At 42.4% G+C, this 26,617-nt stretch overlaps 1 protein-coding gene across 2 annotated transcripts in view; it reads right to left on the bottom strand.

Annotated features, from left to right (window-relative positions):
* Nucleotides 1-13,442: 13,442 nt before the first annotated feature.
* The window catches only part of RDX (radixin), an 84,077-nt gene continuing 70,902 nt past the window's right edge, over nt 13,443-26,617 (bottom strand). For both annotated transcript variants that reach the window (XM_006833808.1, XM_006833805.1), the window contains one exon: nt 13,443-13,509. In XM_006833808.1, coding sequence (XP_006833871.1) covers nt 13,443-13,509 — 67 coding nt within the window. The remainder of the gene's footprint in view (nt 13,510-26,617) is intronic.

Genomic DNA, 26,617 nt, shown 5'->3' on the forward strand with positions numbered 1-26,617 from the left:
TCAGGTGGACCACGTATATTCCTTGAACATTTCCTCGTTTAGCTCCTGCTCCCGACGTTGAAGAGTGAGGGCCGCAACTCTCATATATGAGGACCCCACTCACCGCCGTTAGGTCGATTCCTACTTACAGTGACCCTCTAGGACAGAGGAGAACTGCCCACAGAGTTTTCTGACGCTGTAATCTTTACAGAAGGAGTCCTGGTGTGGTGCTGTGGGTTAATGCGCTGCACTGCAAAGTCGATTTGAACAGCAAGGTCAGCGGTTCAAGTTCACCAGCCGCTCCTCGGAAACCCTATACAGACAGGGTAGCTACGGGTTGGGACTGACTTGACAACAACCATCTTTACAGAGGCTGACTGCCTCATCTTAATTGTGTGGAGCAGCTGGTGGATTCAAACCGCCAACCTTTGGGTTAGCAGTCCAATGCTTAACCTGCGGTGTCACCAGGACTCCTCTTGAGGGCCCAGCACCATATATTTACACAAGTTAAACTAAAAATCCTATGAAGTAAGCGTGATCTCTATTTTATAAAGGAGAACACCAAGAACCACAGAGCTTGCTGAAAGGCAAACTCATGCTTGGGGTCTCTCCACGGTGATCCAGCTTCCCCTGCTGCAGTCAGCACTAGGGATGGACCTCTGGTCATCCTTGGAGCCAGTGCTTCTATTAAAATGTGGGTCTGAGGAATGAAACCTAGACATACTGTAACTGTACACTAACATGCTGACAGTCTCACTGGGGCCGGGGATGATTTGGAAAAATATGCACTTGAACTTGTGTTTGTTTGTAGGAATAAACAGTCATGACAAAGGTGCCACGTGTCTTGGAGGAAACAGGCCAGAGACTCACAACCATGGCCTTGGCCCAGAACTCAAGTCAGATGACCAGCTCAGTGCACAAGGCCACACTGACTCGCCAAGAAGAAAGTCTGGATGGTCCTGTGTGGGAAGGTGTCTATTTTAGAGTGTGGGTTCGGGCCTTCACTCAGTAACATTCTTTGTAGTCCTGGAGAGAAAAAGGCAGTACATTTATTTCTAACGTTTCCCATCATTCACAGAGTCCTTCTCCCATATCTTTTGAAAAGCCCCTTTTAGTTTTCAGACTCTTCTCAATGTCCACCGCAAACACAACACCTTTCAAGTGGAAGCAGCTTCCGTTTACATTTCTTATGCTTTTCCATTTACACAAATGCAGCATGAGATAAGAATGTTGTTGTTCATGTTGTTAAGTGCCTTTGAGTTGATTCTGACCCATAGCAACCCTGTATAGAGTTTCCAAGGAGCGGCTGGTGAGCTTGAACCACCGACCTTGCAGTTCAAATGATGTTGCAGTCTGACACATTAACCCACAGCGCCACATGAGAGTAGAATAGAAACATTTAATTAGATGGTCAGATAGGTGTGCTTCCCAGTTCCCTAGGAGTACTCAATGAGGAATAGAATAGAATAGGAAACACAGTGAGTAAGGGCAGTTCTCATTCACTAAACCCCTAGCTGTCTATTCCCAGCTCTTACCCAGAGGCCTGTGCAAGAATCTTGACAGTGCACCCTTGGTCACCCTCAGCACCCCAGATTACTACCAGGCCAAGGCTTCTTCATCTTAGTCTGCAAACCCCAACCTTCCACTTTCAAGAATACAATGATCATTCATTTAAATAATTGTTTTAAATATGCATGTGAAAAGATTGAGGGCCCATGACAAACACAATTTGGTAACTACATGAAAAGCTGTTCAATAAGCTCCCGCTGTGTTTGTTACCAAATTAACAAGACTAGGCCAAAGTGCATTGTGCCGTGAGTAAATGCAACATACCTTAAAGCTCAGCAAACTACAAAGCCAGGAGCAGAACAAATGGCAAGTTCTAGCCTTTTAACTTAAACTCTGTGGAGAGGAGCTGGGACAGGGGTGGAGTGCAGCGTAGAGAAGCAGTGAAGGAAGATTTGAGGTCACCAGTCCCGGGATCTCAGAAGCCTCTGCAGATTCCGTGTCGCTCCTATCTTCACATACAAGCCTCTCTTCACCGATCCATCTGAGTTATTCCAAAAGGCCACGTAGTCCCCCACTCTGACCCCTCAGCCAGAGCTCACCTGAAGACAGTGGTGAGGGTGGGGAGGGAGGATGGCAAGTGACTTTAAATGATTCTCTTCTAACAAGAATTGGATATACAGACTTTCAGAATGACAGTAGGGCATTCCAAATGGTAATTAATATCTATCTTCATTGTCTCTGGTTAGAAGGGCGGGTAGTGCAGGGAATATTTTAATCCAGCCACAGATTCAAGTTGTTGACAAAATAAGGGTTAGGCAATAACAGGAAGGAAAACGGGCGTCAGATTTTGCTCAGCTGACTTTAGACTCCTGAGGGAACCAGGGGCACCAATTGCATTTCCTGGCTGTTTGTTCATCTGAATGGGTTAGCAATATCCAGACTGTATTGGTAAGACCTGTTTTCTAACCGAAGGAAATAGCCTAACCTGGCAGGACTCTCACCTACCTAAGATCAAACTGATACTTTCGCCTCCCCTTGGACCATCCAATAAACTTTAGCTGAACAAGCCCTCTGAGACACCCATTCATTCTCCACCAGAGGAAGCAACATACATTTTGAGAGACACTGGCTTTCTTAGACTGTAAAGCAAAAAAAAAATTGTACTCCACACAAATAAGGCACCTAGTACTTTGGGATAAAAGCAGAAATCACTAACCTTGAGGAGAGGTGAACTGAATTCAGTTCTGACTCATAGTGAGTGGCCCAATAGATAGTATGGAAAGTAGAACTTTCTCCAGAGGGTTTCTGAGACTGTCAATCTTTAGGGGAGCACACTGCCTCATCTTTCACCTGAGGAGCAGCTGATGGGTTTGAACCCACAACCTTGTAGTTAGCAGCCAAACACTAAACCCCATGGATCACCAGGGTTCCTTACATGAGGAGAAATGCATGGAGGGAGATGTAGGTTCAGATAGAAGAGTTGTCCTCACTCCCTGACAAGAGGGCTGGTGAGGTGCCCGGCTGCAAGCTGGCCTGGACTGGTAGTATTGACACTGTGGGGAGCCGTGTGTGAACTCTGGAGGTAGTCAAACTGGTGTCCCATTGCTCAACCCTGAACAGGTCCCTTTGTTATGGCAACTCTAGGCTGGTGAATGTCACATCAGCTTTGGGCCCCAGAGTGTTACAGCACTTCCCAGAGTCTGTGTGGCATACATATGAGGGTGAATCACAAAGTATCCATACTCCGGTTACGGTAAAATGCCCATTCACATCCACAACTGAACACAACATTGAGCGTGTAAGTGAAATGATTCTGTCAAATAGACGAGTAACAGTGAATTACATGGCAAATCATTTGCAAATTAGCCATGACTCTGCCTATGCAATAATCCACCACAGACTTGGGCTTCCAAAAGTTTGTACAAAACACAGGGAAGGTGCAAGAGGTATAGTCCAAGTGCTCAGGAGCCCGTGTTGGACAGAAGTCTTAGCCAGCCAACTGCCCCACTTATACTCAATCAACATCTCTTCATCAAATGAACTTTAGTCCTGCCATCAAAGCCAGTCTCTAGGTGGAAGGAAACTTTATTCCATCTCTGTAGTGGTTACAAATTGGGCTGTGAACCACAAGGTCCGCAGTTTGAAACTACCAGCTGTTCTGTGGGAGAAAGATGAGGCTTTCTGCTCCCGTAAAGATTTACAGCCTCGGAAACCCTGTAAAGGGTCGCAATGAGTCAGAACAGACTCCAAGGCACATCACCACCACCACCATAGCACCCCTTACCTGCTGCTGGGCACCCAATCGGAATGATGACTGACCATTTCCACAAGACTTTCCTCTGTTGGCGGCCACATCTCTTGTACTGATGAAACTCCTGGATACCTAGTTGGGTGGTGGGCAGACCTCCCAGCCAACTGTATTTGGAAGGAACTTGTCTGAGTTATGAGACTCATTAGTAGACCTTATTGTTACATGAGAATAATGTCAAACTTGACACAGGTGTGTGTATGTGTGTGTTTTGGGGTTTTTTATAAATAGGCTAAATGACAAAGAGTACAGGTTCTGTTTGTCCACATTTTCTTCCCTTTACCTGGACATTGATCCTACCTGAGTTTTACCATGGCCAAGGAACTATATAATTCAACCAACTCCTCCCCTATAATGTTAAATGATGTCATCTATATATGAACTAATATATTTTTCTCTGCTAGTTGAAGGAAAGCCAACACGAGCAAACCCAGGAAGAAAATTCCAGCACAGTTTGTTTACGAAGTTGAAACTGAAGTATGAGGCTTTTGTTTGTTTGATCCTTTTATTAAGATATCTTAGCAACACTTGAAACTGTGTTTGTGTTCACACTGAGAGTATCCTTAAAGAAGAAAAATGAAACTATATTTAAATATTCATTAAAATCTTATACAGGATGGATACTGAAACAACTCACGGAAGAGGATTAACAGAGAGTTTGGATATCTGCAAACAAAATTTGGACCAATACTCGAAGGAAAGTAAAAGTTTCTTTTAAAAAATCATTACTGGTTAAGACATGGATTCATCAGTATGAGCCTGAGAGGAAACAGTAGCGAATGGAATGGAAGCATCCTCAATCCCGACCAAGAAAAAGTCCAAACATCAACCAGCCACTCGCTGGAAAATTGGGACTCTCAAGGGCAGTATTGGCATACTATCAGTAAAAATGGTTCAGCAATCAACAGTGCTCATTACAGTGAGATGCTCACTGAAAAGTTGAAGCTGAAATCAGGTTAAACACAGAGGACTGCTCTCCAAGGGTATTGTGATCTTGCATGACCATGCACGTCCTCACACTTCTGCCCACACTGCTGACACTCTGCAAAAACGTTTTGAGGTGTTAACACAATCTCCCCCATAGTCCTGAAATTGTTCCATGGAACTTCTACCCTTTAGGTCCCCTGCAAGTAGCCCTTGAAGGACAAAAAATCACCTCTAAAAAAGAAGTGAAGACAGCAGTGCATTTTTGGCTCACAGCTCAGCCTAAAACATTTAAAAATAAGGGAATATTAAAGCTTGCTGAGATATGGACAAAGTGTATTGAAAAGAAAGGAGATTATGTCAAAAAACAATGTATTTGTCTATTCTAAAAGTGGGCTAAAATAAAATTCTACAGCCAAAGTGCAGATAATTTTTGACTTACCCTCGTACATTTCTCCAGAGTTTCTCTGTCTGGGGTAAACTGTGCGATGAGTTAGCCAAATATGCTGAGGGAACAGTTTCCACAAGCTTGCCCTCACTTGAGGGTCCCCAAAACACACCCTCAGGTTTGATAATCTGCGGGGACAACTCAGATGAGTTAGGAAAGAGCTATGCTTATCTATTACCATTACATTCGACTAGAAAGATGAACTAGCCAAAGCACAAGGCCATGGAGCAAAGCCTAGGAAGGGTCTGACTACAGACATTCAAGTTACCTTCTCCCATGGAGTTCCTGGTTACAGCGTGATAATACTCACAGAAGGTTGTCAGCATGAGAAGTTCACCTAATCCTTTGGTATTCAGACTTTGGACAGAGGCTTGATCACAAACTGTCCACAAGGCTGGCTTTTAGTCGCCAATCCCACCCCTTCTCCCACCCTCCCCCGCCCCAACACACACACCAGAAGCTGACCTAATACCTTTAGTCAACAGTTACACTAGAGGTCCGAACTGACATGAATGACCTAGTGGCCAAAGCCCCCAGGCAAACAAACACATTCATATCAAGCAGGACATTCTAAGGACCTAGAGACCTTTGAGAAGAAGACATGCCTGAAAAAAGTTGTTGTTGTTGTCAGGTGCCATCGAGTCTGAACCGACTCATAGCGACCCCATGCACAGCAGAACGAAACAATGTCCGATCCTGGGCCAACCTCACTACCACTGCCATACTTGACGCCATCAATGATGTCACCTGGCTGATCTATCTTGTTGGGGGTCTTCCTCTTTTTCTCTGACCCTCCGCCTTACCCAGCATGACATCCTTCTCCAGCGACTGTTCTCTCTGGACAATGTGTCCAAAGTAGGAGAGACGAAGCTTAGCCATCCTGGCCTCCAAGGAACACTCTGGCTGCACTTCTTCCAAAACAGATCTATTGGTTCTTTTGGCAGTCCATGGCACTTTCAGTATTCTCCTCCAACACCACAACTCAAAGGCATCAATTCTTCTATGATCTTCCTTATTCACTGTCCAGCTTTCGCATCCATATGAGGCTATTGAAAATACCATGGCTTGGGTCAGGTGCACCTTAGTCCTCAAGCTGACATCTCTGCTCTTCAATACTTTAAAAAGTTCCTGTACAGCAGATTTGCCTGAAAAAGTAGAGGGCCAGTAAAAACAGGAAGACCCTCAATGAGATAAATTGACACAATGGCTGTAACAATGGCTTTAAACACAGGAACAATTGTGAGGATGGTACAGGACCGGTATTGCTTTGTTCTGTTATATAGCTCTGGTAGCGTAGTGGTTACGAATTGGGATGCTAACCTCAGGGTCAGCAGTTCAAAACTACCTGCAATTACGTAAGAGAAAGACGAGGCTTTCTGCTCCCGTAAAGATTTACAGCCTTGGAAACCCTGTACAGGGTTGTTATGAGTTGGAATCAACTCCACGGCACATAACAACATCACCATAAGTCAGAACCAAACTAGATGTCATGTAACAACAGGGATCACCTCCCAGTAGTTGAGGGCAAAGGCCAGACTTCTCTTTAACTAGTTGTCACTGAGTAAATCTGACACATGGTGACCCATGTGACTTGGGGTAGAACTATACTCCATATTTTAATGACTAATATTTCAATGGTTTCCAATTGGCTGATTTTTCATCAGTAACTCTCCAGACCTTTCCTTTACGATACCTCTGGTTAGCAGCCACACTCAGTTACCATTTGTATCACCCAGAGTCTAGTGACTGAAAAAGAAAAGTTCCTAGAGTGCTGATTACATACCAGTGCATTCAGTCTGATCACTAGTATATGCAAAGTCCTGTCTTTCATGTTTCAATGAAAAGTTTTTAAGATCCATCAGTCAGATTCGTTGTTCTAGAAAGCCCTAATTAGATATTTGTGCACAGTGCTCTGTAAATTTAAAAAAAAAAACAAAACCCAACCCCGCACATTTCCTGGAGTCAGTTATTATAAGGCCGGCATTTCAGGGATGATTGAGGGCTGACTCATCTTGTGTTCTACAGAAATGAATGTAATCCATAATCATTTGTTTCTCCCCAAGGCTGTGGGCTAGAAAAGGATATCAATGTGTAAGACTTACTCATACTGACCAACGACTTCTGGCCCAGTTTAGCAAAGGATGCCAGGCTGACTCAGACAGCTTGGAGAGCGTTCTGTTCTGCTGGAGTTTGATGAGACCATTCAATAGCTCTGCTTCCCCTACCTGCAGGAGAAAGATGTGCCAGTCTGTTTCCATAAAGGTTTACAACCCTGGAAATCCTACAGGGGCAATTTGACTCTCCTATAACGTCACTCTGAGTCAGAAGCAACTTGATGGCAGTGGGATTGACTTGGGTGTTTTGTTTTCAATTTGTTGTTTCTTAGTTCACTATCCCCAGAACTAACAGATCATTTGTCCTTTACTTTTTCTAATAATCTTCCCCTTTATTTCCAGTCCTAGAGTCCTGATATAGTGCTCTACCTAATTTAACTGGACTGCTAGCCCCAAGGTTACCTATTCAAAGCCATCAGCCATTCCTCAGAAACCCTATACAGGGTCATTATGACTTGGAACTGCCTTAAGGGCACTTAACAACAACAACAATCATAAAACAGGAAACCTGCTAGTGCTATAGGATAATCACTGGACTGCTAGCCACAAGGTCAGTAGTTCAAACCCACCAGTTGCTCCGCAGGAGAAAGATGAGGCTTTCTCCTCAGTTGCTGAGTTGGAATCAACTTGATGGCACTTGACAACAATACAACATTCCCAGGCCTAGGAGCTTAGTAGCATGTTGTGGGTTAAGAGTTGAGCTTAACCAAAAGGTAGGCAGTTCGAATCCATCAACCACTCTGGGGAAGAAAGATGAGGCAATCTGCTTCCATAAAGATTGAGCCTCAGAAACTCTATGGAGAAGTTCTACTTGTCCTATAGGATTGCTGTGAGTGAGACCTAACTGTCGGCATTGGGTTTGGTGTTTTGGTTTATTCCCAGTCTTGGCCAAGAACAGTTCTGTGGAGAAAATGTTTGATTAGTGGTAGAGAGCCCTTGGAGACTTGCCAAGGAAAGCGGCAGCTCACAGTGTGCCTTCTTATCATTGACCTTGAGTGTCAGGTTTTCTGATGAGGCTATTAGAAGGTGAGAGCAAGAACAGAGCTGGCACAAGCAAGAGCTGAGATCCTTATCTGTCTGCCCCAGGCTGAAAGGGCTCACCCAGATGGTTTCTTCAAGTCCCTGCCAGTCTGTATTTTCTTATAATTGAACAAACAGTCTTTCAAGTACTGCAAACCCCACCATAGAATGATTCACCTTTGGGCTCCATAGTGTCTTAGGATAAAAATTATTTCATACCAGCTTTTCCTTGTCATCAACAAAAGACCTGCCAAATACAAGCTGATAAGAAACTACAACAAAATATGCAGTTTTCTTTTCATTATAAGAATGCCTGGTAACCAAGGATTTCAAAAGAAATTATGAGAGACTGGTTTGGGGATACATATCCCCTGATATTACGCCCACAGTATATCTGTCATGTTAAAAAAAAAAAAAAAAAGGTCATTTGTTTATACATCCCGTGTGAGAGGAGACTGCCTCTAGAACAACTGCATTGACTTAGTGCCTTTGAAAACATCTGTGGCAGATGGAAGATGCACTATCATGTTGGCCTATTTTCTGTGGTTTTTCTTCAGTGCCTGACAAGTGTCTGTGACTTAATTGGACACAGAACAATACATTCTTGGAGGATGTCAGCGTGACTATTTAAATAGCTGACTCATGTCCCAAACTGTCACCCAATCTCCTAAGTGACAGCCTTGGGATATTCAAGCCATCTTAGAGTGCCAGGAACAGTGCCACCCACTGAATTAATAATGCTGCTTCACTTTACGGCTCTCCCATCCTGCTCTGCAAACTTCCCTTTTCAAACACTGGCCAACTCCATGCCAACATTTTGTGAAATCAGAGAAGATCAGAACCAGAGATGGGACAGGCCATCCCCTGGCTAGCAAGACAGTGACCTGAGAGTTTGATATCTACTGCCAACCACCAGGGATGGGAAATAAAATGGAAAGCAATTGCTCCAGGCTGATGTTAGAATATATTTATTGCTCGTAATATATACAATTGTACAAACAGCTCAGACAGGAAAGGGGATGTTGCAGCAATTTCTCCGGATTCCACAGATATGTGCAAGTAGAGCTGTACAACACTGGGTTTACTCTCAGTTCAAAGCCAAAAGGAAGTCACAGACACTTATTGAAGAAGTGGGAAATGACTGGAAATTCTCCCCATGTGTCCCTCCTTACAAGCTAGTCATGCAGAGAAAAGAAAAAAGTGGATTCTCAGAAGCTGATGCCCCCAGGTATATGTTTGGGGGTTGGTGTCTTGAAGACAAGGCATAGAAGATGACTAGCTTGGAATTGCAAGGGGCAATGCAGAAATCCAAGCTCCGGCACAGCTTCCTAAGGCCTGTCCATAGGAAAGGAAACCAAGGGGGGTGTTGGAGAGAGACAGAACAACAACAAAGGGAAAACCAATGGTCAATGGAGATGTGGAGAGAGCCATCAGCAGGAATCCTGGTTGAGGATACATGTCCATCCAGTTACAGCTGAGACTGTGACTTTGGGGAAAAGACACATTCAGAATTTGCACATATGTTGGTTTGTCCTTATCCTAATGCTCACCAGATGCCAGATGCCAGGGACCTGCATGAAGACATAGAAAATGAACATGAATGTTAGATTAAAGAGAAGAAAGCTAAACTAAAATATTACCTTACTGGAGTTGAAAAAAAGCATGGCCCTTAATACCATTCCACATTTCACACGTTAATGTTTAGTTACAGCTAAGCTTATTTCTAGAAAGAGCTCTGGTAGCGTAGTGGTTACAAATCTGGCTGCGAACCACAAGGTCAGTAATTCAAAACTACCAGCTGTTCCCGTGGGAGAAAGATGAGGCTTTCTGCTCCTGTAGAGATTTACAGCCTCAGAAATCCTGTACAGGGTCGTTATGAGTCGGAACCGACTCCATGGCATATAACAACAACAACAACAAAGCTTATTTCTGAATTTAAAAGGGAAACAGAAAGTTGCTGAGGAAAAGCAATGATAGATTGTACACGAACGAAAACATAGGTCCACCAACTCAACACTGACTTCTAACCAGCTAGAATTACTTGGGCCCTCAAAAGAAATCTAGCATAGTCAATAGTCAATCTTGTAATGTCTGGACTCAGAATTTATGGTGTAGACATAAAGTCATGGTATTATGACACAGTCACGTAATCTTGTGACATGAATCCCAAGAGAAATAGTGAGTTGAGTGGTCCATGGGCAGAAGCTCCATAATCCAGACTATGTGCTCATCCCAAGGATCAGTGGAAATGGAAGAGAGGGTCTTCAGATCAAGGCTAACACAGCCTCCTAAGTTAAAGTCCACTTGGAGCTCAGAGGGAAAGCAAAGTCTTCAGTGGTGAGACCAAGAAACCTGTGGGCTGAACATACCAACTTGTGTCAGAGGTCTTTGTGACTGATGAGTAGCTTGGCTACAGACTGGAACCTGATGCCTATAGGTTGTTGTTGTTGTTAAGTGCCATTGAGTCGGTTCGGACCCATAGCAGCTCTGTATAGGGTTTCCAATGAGTGACTGGTGAACTTGAATCATTGACCTTGAGGTTCAAACCGACTTTACAGTCCAGTGCATTAGGCCACAGCGCCATACTAGAAGTTTTAGGTACAGGGTTCTGTCCCTGACAAAACTAATCAGCTTTATCTTCTCCATGGCAATCTCTCATTCCTCACCACCATAATTCCAAAGGAATCCTGCAATGGTGCAAACTGGTAACACACTCACTTGATAACTGAAAGGTTGGAGGTTCTAAACCACCGCGAGGTTCCTTTGAAGAAGACCTGGTGAAGTGCTAAATAATCATTGAAATTCCTATGGAGCACAGTTCTACTCTGACACACAAGGGGTCACCATGAATGTAGTCACCCTGACAGCAACTGAACTTTAAAAAACAACAACCCTCAGGCCCCTCCCAGCCAAAAGAAAGACAAGACAAGGTGCTAATGAAGAATCCCTAAGGATAGTAGGAGAAGGACTGGAATCCCATTCAGAAGTCCCTGTCCTTTCTCTTAAATCAACAGCATTATCATCGGTTATGAAGGGGCCCTACAGTTCTCCCAAAGCTGCCAACCAAGTGGCATTTCAAGTAGAAGGACATGGCGATTGCCAACTCCCTAGATCCCTTAATAAATTCATCTCTGGATAATGCACTATCTCTTCCCGTCACTTGATCTTGATTTTCCTAGTGAGTCATACAGAAATGTTCTTTTGCCGACTTCTGACAGTCACTCCAAGGATTCCTTCTAAAAAGTGAAGGAAAATAGTAAAACAACAGGAGAATTCTAGTTTGGGGAAATGCACAGACCAGCGAACAAAAGGGAGAGAATTACATACATGGATCCCTTCACTGGAAGAAATGGTTTAAAGATGGCGAGATAAGAAAAGTATCATTTGTGACTGTATATGGAACGATAAAAACATGTTTTAACCAAGGATTTTCACTCAGACATCAGGAATCCCAGACTAGCTGGATTCACTACAGTCACAAACAGCTGCACCCTTTCAAATGCTGATAAACGTGTCACGTACACAGTAGCTGGATTTGGAAACAATGCATGTGTCTTGCTGGTGGTCTGGAATGTCAGAGACAGGCTTGCCTGAGCTGAAACTCATTTCAGAGCAATCCAGAATTCAAGGCTAACCAAGGAAATCTTTTCTAAATGTTCTCCACCTAAAGGGAGCAAACATATCAGATCCCCTTTTGTTGGTACTATGGGAGAAATTTTTTTAAATCGTATTGCTAGAACAGACATTTATTGTACATTTTCAAATATTATTTCAAAAGTATTCATATATAACTATGCTGTTGTTGTAACATGCAGTGGAGTGTGTTTCAACTCAAAGCGCCCCGTATAGGGATTTCCCAGGAGCAGCTGGTGGGTTTAAACCTCCGGCCTTGTGGTTAGCAGTCCTGTGCTGATTTTATAGCGCCACACCCTCTAGAGTTACGTTTATAGAACTTTGAGAGACTTAATCTGCAAGTCAACAGAGCTCAGATGTACATTTAAGATCCACAGGGGAAACCGTATTCTGGTGGTTTAATTCAGAAATGTTGTTGTTAGTTTCTCGAATTCAATTCCAGTTCACAGTAACCCCAAACGTGCAGAGTGGAACAGCTGAGGCAGAGGGTTAGCAAGGCCGTGAGCTTTTGGAAGCAGGTTTCCTGGCTTGTTTTCCCACCAACTTTTCCACTAGTTGGAGCCACCAACTTTTCCACTAGTTGTTGTTGTTATGTGTCGTGGAGTCGGTCCGACTCATAGCGACCCTGTACAGGGTTTCCTAGGCAGAAAGCCTCATCTTTCTCCCGCGGAACAGCCCGATTCATAGTCGAATGCTTAAAAGTTTGCACCACCCAGGAACTTTTATTTGGAAGCAGGATAGGTCAAAGATAGTAAAGTTGCTAAAAATAACATTTTATCATGGTCATTGTTCAGTGATTTGAAAATCTTACCAAATTAATACCAATCCATATTAACCTATGGAGTCCTGGTGTGGCGCTGTGGGTTAATGCCTCAGACTGCAAAGCCGTTTGAACTGCAAGGTCGGCAGTTCAAGCTCACCAGCTGCTCCTCGGAAACCCTATACAGGGTCGCTATGGGTTGGAATCAACGCGACAGCACTTAACAACAACATATTATCAATATTAGCCTGATTTCTAAGCCTATTCTGGAATTATTCTGTTCAATATGTACCCATGACATTTCACTATTAAGTATACCTGAATTTTTTTCAAAACCAAAAAGGGCTTGCACTGAAATACCTCGATCCTTCCTCCACATGAAGAGAGTTCTTTCACAAAGGTAAGAGGACAGTGTAAAGTCAGCTCACCAAGATGAACAAACTCTGACTGACCTCAAAATTCATCAGTGGGAGGACAATGTTCCTGGTTGGTGACAAGCCAGAGTGGTGCAAACTATTGAGACAGAACCTGGAGGGGGTAGAGTTGGAGGGTTTGATGCTTGGGATCGCTCTCAGTCAGCTCCTTTGCCTCACCATTCACTAGACCAGAATGTGGGTCCTGGGCTGTGGATGAACAAATTCAAGCTTGATGTGGCCCAGTAGGTCTCATGGGAAGATGAGCTGACCCTGGTCATGGCTGCCAGTCGTACTTACCTAGCGAGGAGGGCGGGAGCCTTCTTTCTAACTCTTACATTTGCTTTATACTGCTTTGGCAAGAGCGCATCTGGAACAATGCATACAGTTTGGGTCCCCACCTTTCAAAAAGAGACATCAGGAGATTAGAAAGTATTCAGCAAAAGAGCACAGGAGAAAGTTGAATGCAAGAATCAGGTTGCCAGCCCAGTGGTTCAGAACGGCACAAACATCCTTGTCATCCTGGATTATGGAGGCTCTGGATTATAGACGGCCAAACTGCCAAACCAATCTCCTTCCTAAACTTTAGCCTCTTTTTATTTTTTAAACTCATCTTTGAAATTCCATTATTAGAATATGTAAATAATAACTTTAAATTTCCCTCTTAAATAAATGGTAAATAAATAAATTCTAATATTTGCATGCACTCTGCATAAACGAATCCATTTCACAAGCATCATGGGTCTCAAAGCCATAAGCACCAGAGCTTTGTGTCAGAATAAGCTGACAGCCAGGTTGATATTTTACTTGACGTTCTCCATGGTGTTCCCAAAACTTTAAATCTTTGCAGAAACAGAATGGCACATTATTTTCCTACAAAGTGGCTGGTGGGTTAAAACCAGTGACCTTTCACTTAGCAGTCATTCACTTAACCAATGTACCACCACGGTAACACTTACTAACCCAAACCACTGCCATCAAGCAAACTTTGACACATAGCAACCGCACATAGAGTTTCTGAGACTGCAATCTTTGTAGGGGCAGACAGCCTTTTCTTTCACCGGAGGAGTAGCTGGTGGGTTTAAACTTCAGGATACCAAAAACAAAGTCAGGATTAACTCAGCAATGAAACTGCTAAAGAGGCCAAACTGTTCCCTCCCTACAGTATTCCCTGTATCAGTGTGTTAAGCAATTAGAAATGTAGTCACTGGCAGGTTAGGCACCAAAAGGGCATCTGTTTCCCATAGAAACCATGTTATAGGTAGTGGTTCAGTTTAATCCATAATGGAAAACCGAACCTTTGCAATAAAATATAGTAGAAACCCAAAATTTGACAAAGCTAGTACTAAAGGAACTCAGAAACCATGAGATTTATTAACCACTTTTCGTTTTTCATTAATAATTGATGTTAAACTGAACAGAATAAATCAAAGATGGTAAAGTGGTAGTTGAAATTTAACCACATTTTAAGGAAGTTTTAAATATCTGTTTAAGGACTTTGAAGGTTAGCTGAGATGGCACTTTACTGTAAACTTCATTTCAAAATCTGTCTCTGTAGTTATTGTGTCCAGCATTATTCTCACCTTGCGTACTAGGAGTGAGGTAGATTTCTGATACTTACAAAGGAACAAAAAGGGAGAAAGAAAAAGAAGAAAAGGAGAGTGATTTCCATTGGCAAGCTGGGAACTTTTTCAAGAGCAAGAGAAAAGATGATGGAGAATAAAATGGATAAATGTAAATTACAAGGAAGAAAATAGAATTAAATGAAAGGTTAGCAGTGGTAAGAGAACAAACCACATTTTTCTAAGAATGAAGATTTCAAGTCTGCAATTTCCAAGATTGGTCACCAGGTGGTGCTATAAGATTAGAATAGTGTGAAGCCAAAACCAACAATTGAAGGGACGGGAGGGAAAACAGTACCAGACAAACTAGCAAGACATTCACAGTACAAGTAGTTCAGGATTTGTGGATCCATGCCTTTGGTTAAGACATATATATATCAAGTTGTCCCAGAAATGAAAACTTGGTTTATCATTAGAAAATTGGTTTATCGAATTCAGTGTATTAATAGTTATACTTTTCAAGCACACATGCAAGAGTATTTCAATATATACAGAAAATGCCTTTGATAAACTTTTAACTCTTTCTACACACACAATAAGGAGCTCTGGTAGCGTAGTGGTTACTAATCAGGCTGCAAACCTCAAGGTTAGCAGTTCGAAACTACCAGCTGCTCCGCGGGAGAAAGATGAGGCTTTCTGCTCCCGTTAAGATTTACAGCCTCGGAAACCCTGTTCAGGGTCTCTGTGGGTTGGAACTGACTCGACGGCACTTAACAACAACACACACAATGGTTAAGTCCAAAAGTATCGCCTCTAGGGTTTCAGTTCATACATGTATGGGCTTATTCCAAACAAAACTTGTTGAAAATTGTCTCTGTCCAGTAGATGGCTGCAGACAAGCTCTCACAGAAACACAATTGTCTTAGTCTCATTTAGAATGTCTTCAAAGATCCAATCCAAACAGTGCCCATATCAGATCAATTCAAGGCAGAAAGATCAGCTCAGAGGTTAATGGTGACCTATTTAGGGACTACCTAAGGGATAATCTTAATAGGCTTTCTTGAAAGACAGAGGACAATCATGGGGGCTTATTAGAAAGAAGTTTTAAGAAAATTAAAACACTGGTGCATTGGTGAAAAAAGGTCAGGGAAGCTGCTCTGGAGGGTTTTTCCCTCATGACAACACACCTGCTCCTTTTTTGAGGGTAGTGAGGCGGCCTTGTGAGAATTTCATTGAGAAACCTTACCCCATTCACCCTACAGTTCTGATCTGGTCCCACAAACTTCTTTTTGTTTCCCAAACTCAAAGACTATTTAAAAGGACTATGATTTAAATCCCTCAAGGGTGCCCAAACTGCCATTTGACATCGTAGTGGTTACAAATCAGGCTGCGAACCTCAAGGTCGGCAGTTCAAAACTACCAGCTGTTCCACAGGAGAAAGATGAGGCTTTCTGCTCCCGTAAAGATTTACAGCCTCGGAACCCCTGTACAGGGTCGCTATGAGTCGGAACCAACTCCACGGCACATAACAACAACAAATCAATGAGTGCAGAGTTTTTTATGAAAGGATTGTTGTTGTTAAGTGCCGTCAAGTCAGTTTCCACTTGTAGCAACCCTGTATAGGGTTTACGAGGAGCAGCTGGTGAGCTTGAACCGCCGACCTTGCAGTTCAAACTGACCTTGCAATCCAGCGCATTATCCCACAGAGCCATGCCAGGGAAGGATGTGAGAGATGGAAACATTGCCTAGAAGTGCACAGACCTACATGGAGGACATGTTGAGAAACAATAGCTTCACATTTTGTAGTAACCCTTTTTTACTTATCCTGTGCATATGTGTATGTATATGTGTGTGTGTGTGTATGGTGGTGGTGGTGGTGGTTATGCGCTGTGGAGTCAGTTCTGACTTGTAGACACCCTGTATAGTGTTTCCAAGGCTGTAAATCCAAAGTCTCATCTTTCTCCCGTAAAACAGCTGGTAGTTTCGAACTGCTGACCTTGAAGTTAGCAGTTTGACTCATAACCACTATGCTACTATAGATAGATAGATAGATAGATAGATAGATAGATAGATAGATAGATAGATAGATAGATAGATAGATAGATAGGTAGGTAGGTAGGTAGGTAGGTAGGTAGGTAGATAGATAGATAGATAGATAGATAGATAGATAGATAGATAGATAGATAGATAGATAGACAGATAGATAAGCTAGATAGATAGTTAAGTACCATCGAGTCAGTTTTGACTCATAGTGACCCTGTATAGGGTTTCCGAGGAGTGGCTTGTGGGTTTGAACCATCAACCTGTGGTTCACAGTCAAGTGCTGAATTTGAACCACTGACCTTGTGGTACAAAATGACCTTATGGTCCAGTGCTTGTCATATATATATGTATAATACAGTTGTTAAGTGCTGTCCAGTTGGTTCTGACTTATAGCAACCCTGAATAGGGTTTCCAGGGAGCAGCTGGTGGGTTTGAACCACCAACTTTGTGGTTCACAGTCAGTGCTGAACCTATGGTGCCATACCAGGACTCCATACTTTGTGACAAAATGCTAGAAGCATTTTTCTTAAATCAGAAATGAAACAAGAATGTCCTTTATCAAACCACTTAGGTTAAAGAGCATACTGAAAATTCCAGCCAACTCAACTCAGTAAGACAAGAAAAAAAATGTAGATGGGTTGGGAAGAAAAAACTATCATAATTTATAGAAGATGATTGTCTAGGTAGAAAGCCCAAAATAGTTCTTTCACAAATTGTTATACACAAGGGAGAAAGTTAATTCTTAAGCAAGATATAAAACAAATCCACAAATCATAAGGGGATATATTTATACAACGACTTGCAATAAAATTTAATACTTTTATCAATAAAAAATCACAAAAATGTGAAGTAGAAGATGCCTATAAAATATTTAAATGTCAAAAGAATGAGGTAAAAAATAGAACCATCATTTAAAGAAGAGTAGTTATGAAAGGTCCATAAATATAAGAAAAATTCTCAACCGCATTAGTAATCAAGAAAATGCAAATCAGATGCAAATAAGATACCATTCTAAACTTAGCAAGTTGGCAGAAATTTAGAAGTCTGGTGATATCAAATGTGGTGAAGATGTGGAATGACAGGAATCTTAGACCTGCTGGCAGAAAATGTATTGGCTTGGTTACTCTGGAAAACAATTTGATATTGACATAGTTGAAGATGTTCATAACTTGTAACTCAGCAAATTCCCCTCCCTGGGGTTTTGCACTAGAGACATCACTGCACATATTCACTGGGAGACACGTATAAGAATACTTACAGCTACATTTTTTGTAAATTAAACAACATTGAAAAAAAAATCCAACACCCATCAACAAGGAAATGAGCAAATAAATTACAATGCATTCCTAAAATGGATACACTCACAGCAGTGAAAAGAAATGAACCATAGCTGTGTTCATCAAAAGGGATGTGTGTGTGTGCATGTGTAATGAAGCCATTTTGATAAAGCTCGTGTGTGTGCAGAACTAAATGTCATATTGGTTAACATGTTGCTTAAAGATGTTTAGACACGTGGTGGTAGTGGTGGTGATGTGCCATGGAGTAGGTTCTGACTCGTAGTGACCCTGTATAGGGTTTCCGAGGCTGTAAATCTTTATGGGAGCAGAAAGTCTCCTCTTTCTCCCACGGAACCGCTGGTAGTTTTGAACTGCAAACCATGAGATTAGCAGCCAGAATCATAACCTCTATGCTATCAGAGCAGTAAAATTAAAAAAACAGAAAGGATAACATGATAAACATGATAGAGGAGATACGTATAATAACAAAGTTACTGGCAATGTACGATTTTTAACTGTTACATGGGTATCAATTTTATATGTATCTGGTAGCGTACTGATTACGAATCGGGTTACGATGACACCTAACAACAACAACAACTCCTAACAACACTATAGGACAGAGCAGAATTGCCCCATAGTGTTTTCAAGACTGTAATCTTTATGGGCGCAGACTGTCTCATCTTTCTCCCATGGAGTAGCTAGTGGGTTCGAACCGTCAGCCTTTCAGTTAGCATCCAAGTGTTGAACCACTACGCCATCAAAGCTACTTAAGTATAAACCCATATTATGTGTAAACCCATATTCACACATGTAGAAACCCACTAGCCACTCCTTGGAAACCCTACACTGGGTGGCTATGAGTCAGGATTGACTCGATGGCACTTAATAACAACAACAAATATAGGAGTCCTGGTGTGGTGCTAGAGAATAAACACTGGACTGAGAACCACAAGATGACAGTTCAAACCTACTAGCTGCTCCTCGGAAACCCTCTACAGGGCTTTCTGCTCCTACAAAGATTTATAGCCTCAGAAACCCTATACAGGGGTCGCTATGAGTCAGAACCAACCTCACAGCACTTGCCAACAACATGCCAAAGAAAAATACAAATGTTTATCTGTTCATTCATTTATATTTCTCCTAAGCATATTTCTTCCCCCAAATTCAACTGTTTAAATTAATCAGAACATGATGGGGCAAAAATGTGAATATACGGGACAGGTATAAAACTGGTTTCGATTACCTTAGGTCTTTGAACCACTAGAATCTTAAAGTTCTCAAGAAAACCATCGCTGTAGATGTCAACACTTTATTCTAGGGACACAGTAAAAGACAAACTGTGTTATCCTTACAGTGTTGGGTACCGTACATACCACTCTAAATTGGTGTTTCACAAACTCACATAGACCCAGGACAACAGCAGCAGCGGCTTAACCTGTTAGAGGGACCTACCTACCAAATCCGCTGAGAGGGAGCCTAGCTCTGTGTTCACGAGCCTTCTTACAGGTGATTCTGATGTGTGCCCCTTTAAGAACCACCGATCATGAATGGATGTTTGCAGCTGTTTGTTCTCATTTTAAGTTGTACCCATCTGCAAACAAAAGTCAGGAAAGCTCTGCTTTGAGGAAGTGGTTCTTCTTTAGCAGTGTTTTGGGTGCTTTCACCCTCAGGGGCTTTATCTTCCAGCCCGATATCAGACTATGTCTCACTGCTATTGATAAGGTTTTCAGAGGCTAAGCACTGAACTGCTAATCGCAAGGTCAGTAGTTCAAACTTGCAAGCCGGTCCTCAGAAGCCCTATGTAGAGTTGCTATAAATTGGAACTGTCTTGATAACACTGAACAAGTGGACCTCCTATTCCTCTTTCTTCCTAGTCTGTTTGTAGTCTGGAAGCTTTGCTCAAACCTGCCCACTATAGGTGAGCCTGTTGCCATTTGAAACACCTGTGGTATAATTTCCAGTATCCCAGCAACATGCAAGTCCCCACAGTACAACAAACTGAACTGACAGACATATGGGGATTTCGAATCTGATAGCATAGGGGTTACTAGCTGGGTTTCTAACTGCAAGGTCAGTAGTTCAAATCTACCAGTTGCTCCACACGAAAAAGATGAGGCTCTCTCCTCCTGTAAAGGTTGACAACCTCAGAAACCCTATACAGGGTCACTATGAGTCAGAACTGACTCTGTGGCACACAATCACCCCCACCACCATCCCAAAATGTGGCCTCAGTGGTGTAGTGAGTTCAGTGTTGGACAGCTAACCGCAAGTCAGCAGTTCAAACCTACTACCGGTGCTTAGGGAGAAAGATGAGGCTGGCTGCTCCCATAAAAATTAAAATCTTGGAAACCCTATGGAGCAGTTCTACTCTGTTGTAGAGGGTCGAACCAACTCAATGGCAGTGCGTTTTGTTTAGGTTTATTAACTCTAAAGCAAAGTATAAACAATTACAGAGACTTTCTACTCTTAAAAAAGGAATTTTCACTTAAATCCCATAGCCAAAAAAGCTAATAGTGTAAAGAATCATAAGGAAAGTAAAACCAGATTTTTTTTAATAAAGTAAATGAAATAACCCACATAGAATATCTGGGAAGTGTTACTAATTATGCTACTGTTTGCCAAGGCAGTTCCAGCTATCACATTGTTGTTGTTAAGTACTGTTGAGTTGGTTCCAACTCATGGCGATCCTGTATAGGGCTTTCGAGGAGTGGCTTTTGAGTTTGAACCACCGACCTTGTGGTTCAAACTGACCTTGAGATAGAGTGCATATCCTACAGCACCACGCCAGGACTAGGGGTGAGTTAAATAAATGTTTGACCAAAGATAGTAGGCTAATTTTTAAGCTCATAATTTTGTATGGCCCTTAAATGACATAATGAATTTTGGCAGAAAACGGTTCCCCACGCCTAGTGATTTCAAAGGCTTCAAATCAATGCAAAGATAAGGAGGTGTTCTCACCCTCATATTTCACACTTCAAATCGTTAATTTAGACTCACCTTATTTGAAAACCAGAAGTACTACAGGTTGGAGTTACTATGTGAGTTGCTGCCAAGTTGTCTCTGATTCCTAGTACAACCTCACATATCACAGAACAAAATGTTGCCATCTTCATGATCATGTGTGTTCAACCTAGGGAGCTCATCTTCCAGAACTCTATCAGACAATATTCTGTTGTGATTTATACAGTTTTCATTAGCTAATTTTTGAACGTAGATCTTCAGACCTGTCTTCCTAGTCTGTGTAAGTTTGGAAGTTCTGATAAACCTGTCCCCCGTGGGCGATCCTGCTAGTGTGTGAAAGACTGATGGCATAGCTGCTACACACGCCACCACAGGAAATCACAAACTAACCAGTAGGTGATGCAGTAAACCATCTTAGACAAAGAAGTTGGATGAGCCAGGTCTTCAATTTAATGGGGTTTGAACTCCAGACCACTGTCGCTCTGTACGGAACTTAAATTTAACACTTAAATCATTCTGATTTGGGCCTCTAAATTCCTGGGTAGTGGTTATGAATCTGGCTGCTAACATCAAGGTCAGTAGTTTGAAACTACCAGCTGTTCTTCAGGAGAAAGATTAAGCTTTGTACTCCAGTAAAGATTTGCAGCCTTGAAAACCCTATGTTGGGTCGTAATGAGTCAGAACCGACTCCACGGCACACCACCACCACCTTCACCACCACCAGAGAGGTATTAACAATGGGCCCAAACATAACAGTTGTGTGGATGGCAGTGTTCAGTTGTGCATGGGGTCGCTATGAGTCAGAATTGACTCAATGGCACCTAACAACAAATTCAGTGATACGTTCATTTTGAGTTATGAAGACAAGAGAAACCTCCAAAGAATAATGTCATGAAAACATGTTTTACTGGCTTTATACTGGAAAGGTGTGTGTATTTGAAAGGATCTGTTTTAATCTGTCACACATGAATGCCACCAACTCGATGGCACCCAACACCACCACCACTTATCCTCACAACCTCCTTCCGTCCCTTAACTTTCTACTGAGTGTAGCTTTTCCTGAGTTCTAATAGCAATGTTTTTGTCTCTAGAGTCGGACTTCTCAGAGGACATTTGGACTAGACCCCCCAAACTTTTACCATGCCTGAGTGATCTGGCTTCTGTAAACTTCCAACTCCCTCTCATATACACCACAGCCTTAGGTATGGATTCCATCTCAATGTAAAGAAAACAAAAATCCTCACCACTGGACCAATAAACAACATTCTTATCAACGGAGAAAAGATTGAAGTTGTCAAAGACTTAATTCTTCTTGGATCAACTATCAAAACTCATGGAAGCAGCAGTCAAGAAATCAAACGACGTATTGCATTAGGCAAATCCGCTGCACAAGACCTTTTTAAAGTGTTGAAGAGCAAAGATGTCAGCTTGAGGACTAAGGTGCACCTGACCCAAGCCATGGTATTTTCAATAATCTCATATGCATGCGAAAGCTGGACAGTGAATAAGGAAGACCACAGATGAATTGATGCTTTTGAGTTATGGTGTTGGAGGAGAATATTGAAAGTGCCATGGACTGCCAAAAGAACCAACAGATCTGTGTTGGAAGAAGTGCAGCCAGCAAGCTCCTTGAAGGCCAGGATGGCCAAACTTCATCACTCATACTTCGGACATATTGTCAGGAGGGACCAGTCGCTGGAGAAGGGTATCATTTTTGCTAAGGCTGAGGGTCAGAGAAAAAGAGGAAGACCCCCAGCGAGATGGATTAGCAAAGTGGCAGCATCAGTGGGCTCAAGAGTAGCAACGATTGTGAGTTTGGCACAGGACCGGGCATTGTTTCATTCTGTTGTGCATAGGGTCACTATGAGTTGGTACTGACTCGATGGCACTTAACAACAACAATCTCACATACTACTCTCCTCTGGTTTCATGCAGCTCTGGACACATCACCTACCTTTCTGTTTCTTAAACAATTCAAACCTTTGGCCACAAGGCCTTTGCATATGTGGTTCCAGCTATTTGGAATGCTTTAAAGCAAAGATTGTAAATTGGTATTCAGTGGGCCATTTCTGGTCAACAGATATATGCATATTTGGGATGCAGAGAGCATTTTCTCAAAAATTTTAAATAGCTGAAACGTAAAATTTTTATTTCAAAGTTAACACCTGCAGCATTATTCTGACTACTTTTTCAAAACCATTTTCTGGCTCAGCAGGTGATAAGGCAACACTGGGTCTACAGCTGATGAGGAGCTGCTCTTTCCATATGGGCACTAGATGAGGGCAACAGTCGGGCACGAGCCTCCCGGTTACAAACAGGCCCCGTTAGGCCCAGGGCACTCATTTGATTCCCTTGGTACTTGCATTTGCCATCTTGATTTAAAGAAAAAGGAGAGGAGATACAATCAGCCTTAGCTTCCTTTAAGTGGCAATTTACATGCCACCTTCTCTTGGACTTTTTCTGACCTGTGCATCCTCAGTTTTCATCCTAATATTTGTTCCCAACTTTTCCCTTGTTTCTGTCGTACTATTAAGTTGGCATGAAATTGCAGATTTTATAGATCCAGGTGGCTGAATTTCAATTTCATATGATTCAACCTAATACTACAATTTGCAATATTTTCTGAGTCTGTTAACTTTTGTTTTTACTATTCCTATAGAAAGAGTCCTGGTGTGGTACAATATGATAAAGCATTGGATCAAACGGTGGTTCAAACCTACCAGCTGCTCCTCGGAAGCCCTTACAGGGTTGCCGTGAGTCAGAACTGACTCGATGGCACTTAGCAACAGAAAGTAAGTCCAGAGAGCAAGAACTTAGTCTAGTTTACTACTTTATATTCTCAATGCCTAACAGATTGCCTGGCAGGTAACAGGCACTAAAATATGTGGATGAATAAATATAAAGTCTCCTCCCATCAAATGCTCCCTAGTGGCTCCAGAATGCCACAAAATCCATTGTAACATCTTCTGAAGCCTTTGTAAGTAGCAGCTCAGGTTGCAAGTGAACTTGCCCAGCCCACAGCCCAGGGCAGTACTGTCCTGTACTCAGTCCTGGAGCTGACTTTGGTCCCACATTCAGAGCTCATGGCCCAGTTCTAGCATAGGGAATTACTACTACATTGTGAATTATCACGGAACCCTTGTGCAAGCCAGCACTGAGACAATTAATGAGGTGTTCTCCAGCCCGAAAGAGAAATTAGAAGGGAAATGGCACTTGTTACTCAGACAGCTGCTGGTAATTGCAAAAACCTCTGTAGCCTTGTTAAGCCGGTTCCTACTCACAGCGACCCTGTACAGGGTTTCTGAGGAGTGGTTGGTGAGTTTGAACTGCCAACCATGTGGTTCAAACAGACCTTGCAGTCCAGTGCATTGTTATACTCTGACTCCTCTATAGCATTAGAGGCTGGTTAGAGCTTAGTATGCATCGTATGCTTGTTTCATTATTATACTTAATTCTCTTGTTTCCCCTAGACTACGGATGATGTTTTAAACTGCCTTTGAATCCTTGGAACTTGAATGGTGTTATGTGCCGTGGAGTCGGTTCCGACTCATAGTGACCCTATACAGGGTTTCTGAGGCTGTAAATCTGTACGGGAGCAGAAAGTCTCATCTTTCTCCCACAGAACAGCTAGTAGTTTCGAACTGCTGACTGAGATTAGCAGCCCGATTTGTAACCACTACACTACCAGAGCTGTATGCTAGGCAAATTTTCTGAGAAACTGGACCATCTGAAGAACACAGCATTGGAAAGTTGGAAGACTTATTAATGACTTGTGATATGCAGAGGACACAACCTTGGTTGCCTAAAGTGAAGAGACCTGAAATATTTACTGAAAAAGATATGGATTACACCTCAATATCAGAAAAGCAAAAACCCTCACAACTGAATCAATAAGCAACATCATTGATAAGCTTAGAAAAGATGGTAGTCGTCAAACAGTCCTCACTTTGAGGACTAAGGTGTGCCTGACCCAAGCCATGGTATGTACAATCGCCTCATATGCATGTGAAAGCTGGACAATGCAGAACTGATACCTTGGAATTATGGAGTAGTGAATATACTATGGACTGCCAGAAATATGAACAAATATAATCCGAGAGAAGTGCAGCCAGCAAGCTCCTTAAAAGGAAGGATTACAAGACTTCATCTCATGTACATTGGTCATGTTACAATGAGTGACCAGTCCCTAGAGAGGAACATCATATTTGATAGAGGATCAGCAAAAAGAGGAAGCTCCTCAATGAGACCAACTCAGAAGCTACAACAATGGGCTCAAACACAGCAACAACTGTGAGTGAGGATGGTTTTATTGTACATAAATAAGGTCATTATGAGTTAGAACCAACAAGATGGCACCTCATGGACTTGATAAAGGAGCGGGCAGACGGACTCATGCTTGAGTGTTCACTTCACAACTTCAACATCTGGAGCTGACAGAGGTCATTGCTAAATCAAGCATTTTCTTGCTCTTCACTGCTAGCCTAAGAATTATATATAGGTTTGTAAGCAATACTTTCTAAAAGACACTGTACAATTAAACTAAGTGAAAACTATTCTCATTCCAAAAGATTGTTCGTTTCAGTGACCTTGTTGCCAACACCAGTGCATAACTTACATCTTTTCATGTTGCATTGTTGGTCACACACATGCTATCCAACTCCACCCTGGTCTACTTGTGGCAACACTTTCCTGGTGGTCTTTTCTGAATACACTTTTCTTCCTCTGCCAGTACCTGGTGCCCACCAACCTTCTGTACTAACCCCACTATTGTCTTACACAGTACCTCCTAAGGAAGTTTCAACTGATATTCCACCAGCATTCCAAACTGTCCAAAGAGAAATGTCATAAACACATCCTAATCTATTTATTTCATGATTTCTCAGTGTTCCATGGTGCCACCTTTTAAATCTTGAACCTTATTTTGTAATACAAATATTGTATTTTGTATGAGACATACAAATATGGGTAGTTCTGTAACTTTTTATGCCTTAGTATATTTATTTAGTTCCTTTACCTGGGTCTATTTTCTGTCTTTGCCCATCTGATTAAACTTGCTCATCCTCAAAGGCTTGGCATATGGATCTTCTCCTCTAGGAAACCTCTCGTGGAAATCCCTGGGAAGATTAGGTGCTGTCGTGGCTTGAATTTACTTGATATGGCTTTTCTACCCAAAATCTTCCAAATTCCCACCAAGTGATTGGGTGAAACCATGAAAATAGGTGTACAGGGCTCTAAGGCTGGGACTGGTATCTTTTACCATACAGCTAGGCTAAAAGGAGCCATCTCAGAAGCAGAGATGAAGATTCCAGGGCCATTAAGAAAAAAGAGCTTGCATGAAGTGTAAGGTCCTGCCTAGAGAATCTGCAATGACAGCATCATTGCCATCGGCATGGGAGAGGCCTGGAGAGACAAAGCAGCTTCCACTGAGTAAAGCTGAGTCAGTCCATAGGCTTAGGAGACTGGAGTGAAGAATGTGCCCTTTGGGCATTCAGACTGGCTAAAAGAGCTTTTAACACTATCCTGAGCAGGGCAGAGGCCAAGGGGCCATGTGGCTGAGCAGCTGAAGACAAGAGTGAGGCGTGCTAGCAGTAAGGCAGACAAGAGGCATTCCTGACTGGTTAACTGCTGCATCCCGAATTGGTTATTGTGAACTCTACAACCTG

The sequence above is a fragment of the Chrysochloris asiatica genome, unplaced genomic scaffold, assembly GCF_000296735.1.
Source record: "Chrysochloris asiatica unplaced genomic scaffold, ChrAsi1.0 scaffold00008, whole genome shotgun sequence".
NCBI lineage: Eukaryota > Metazoa > Chordata > Mammalia > Afrosoricida > Chrysochloridae > Chrysochloris > Chrysochloris asiatica.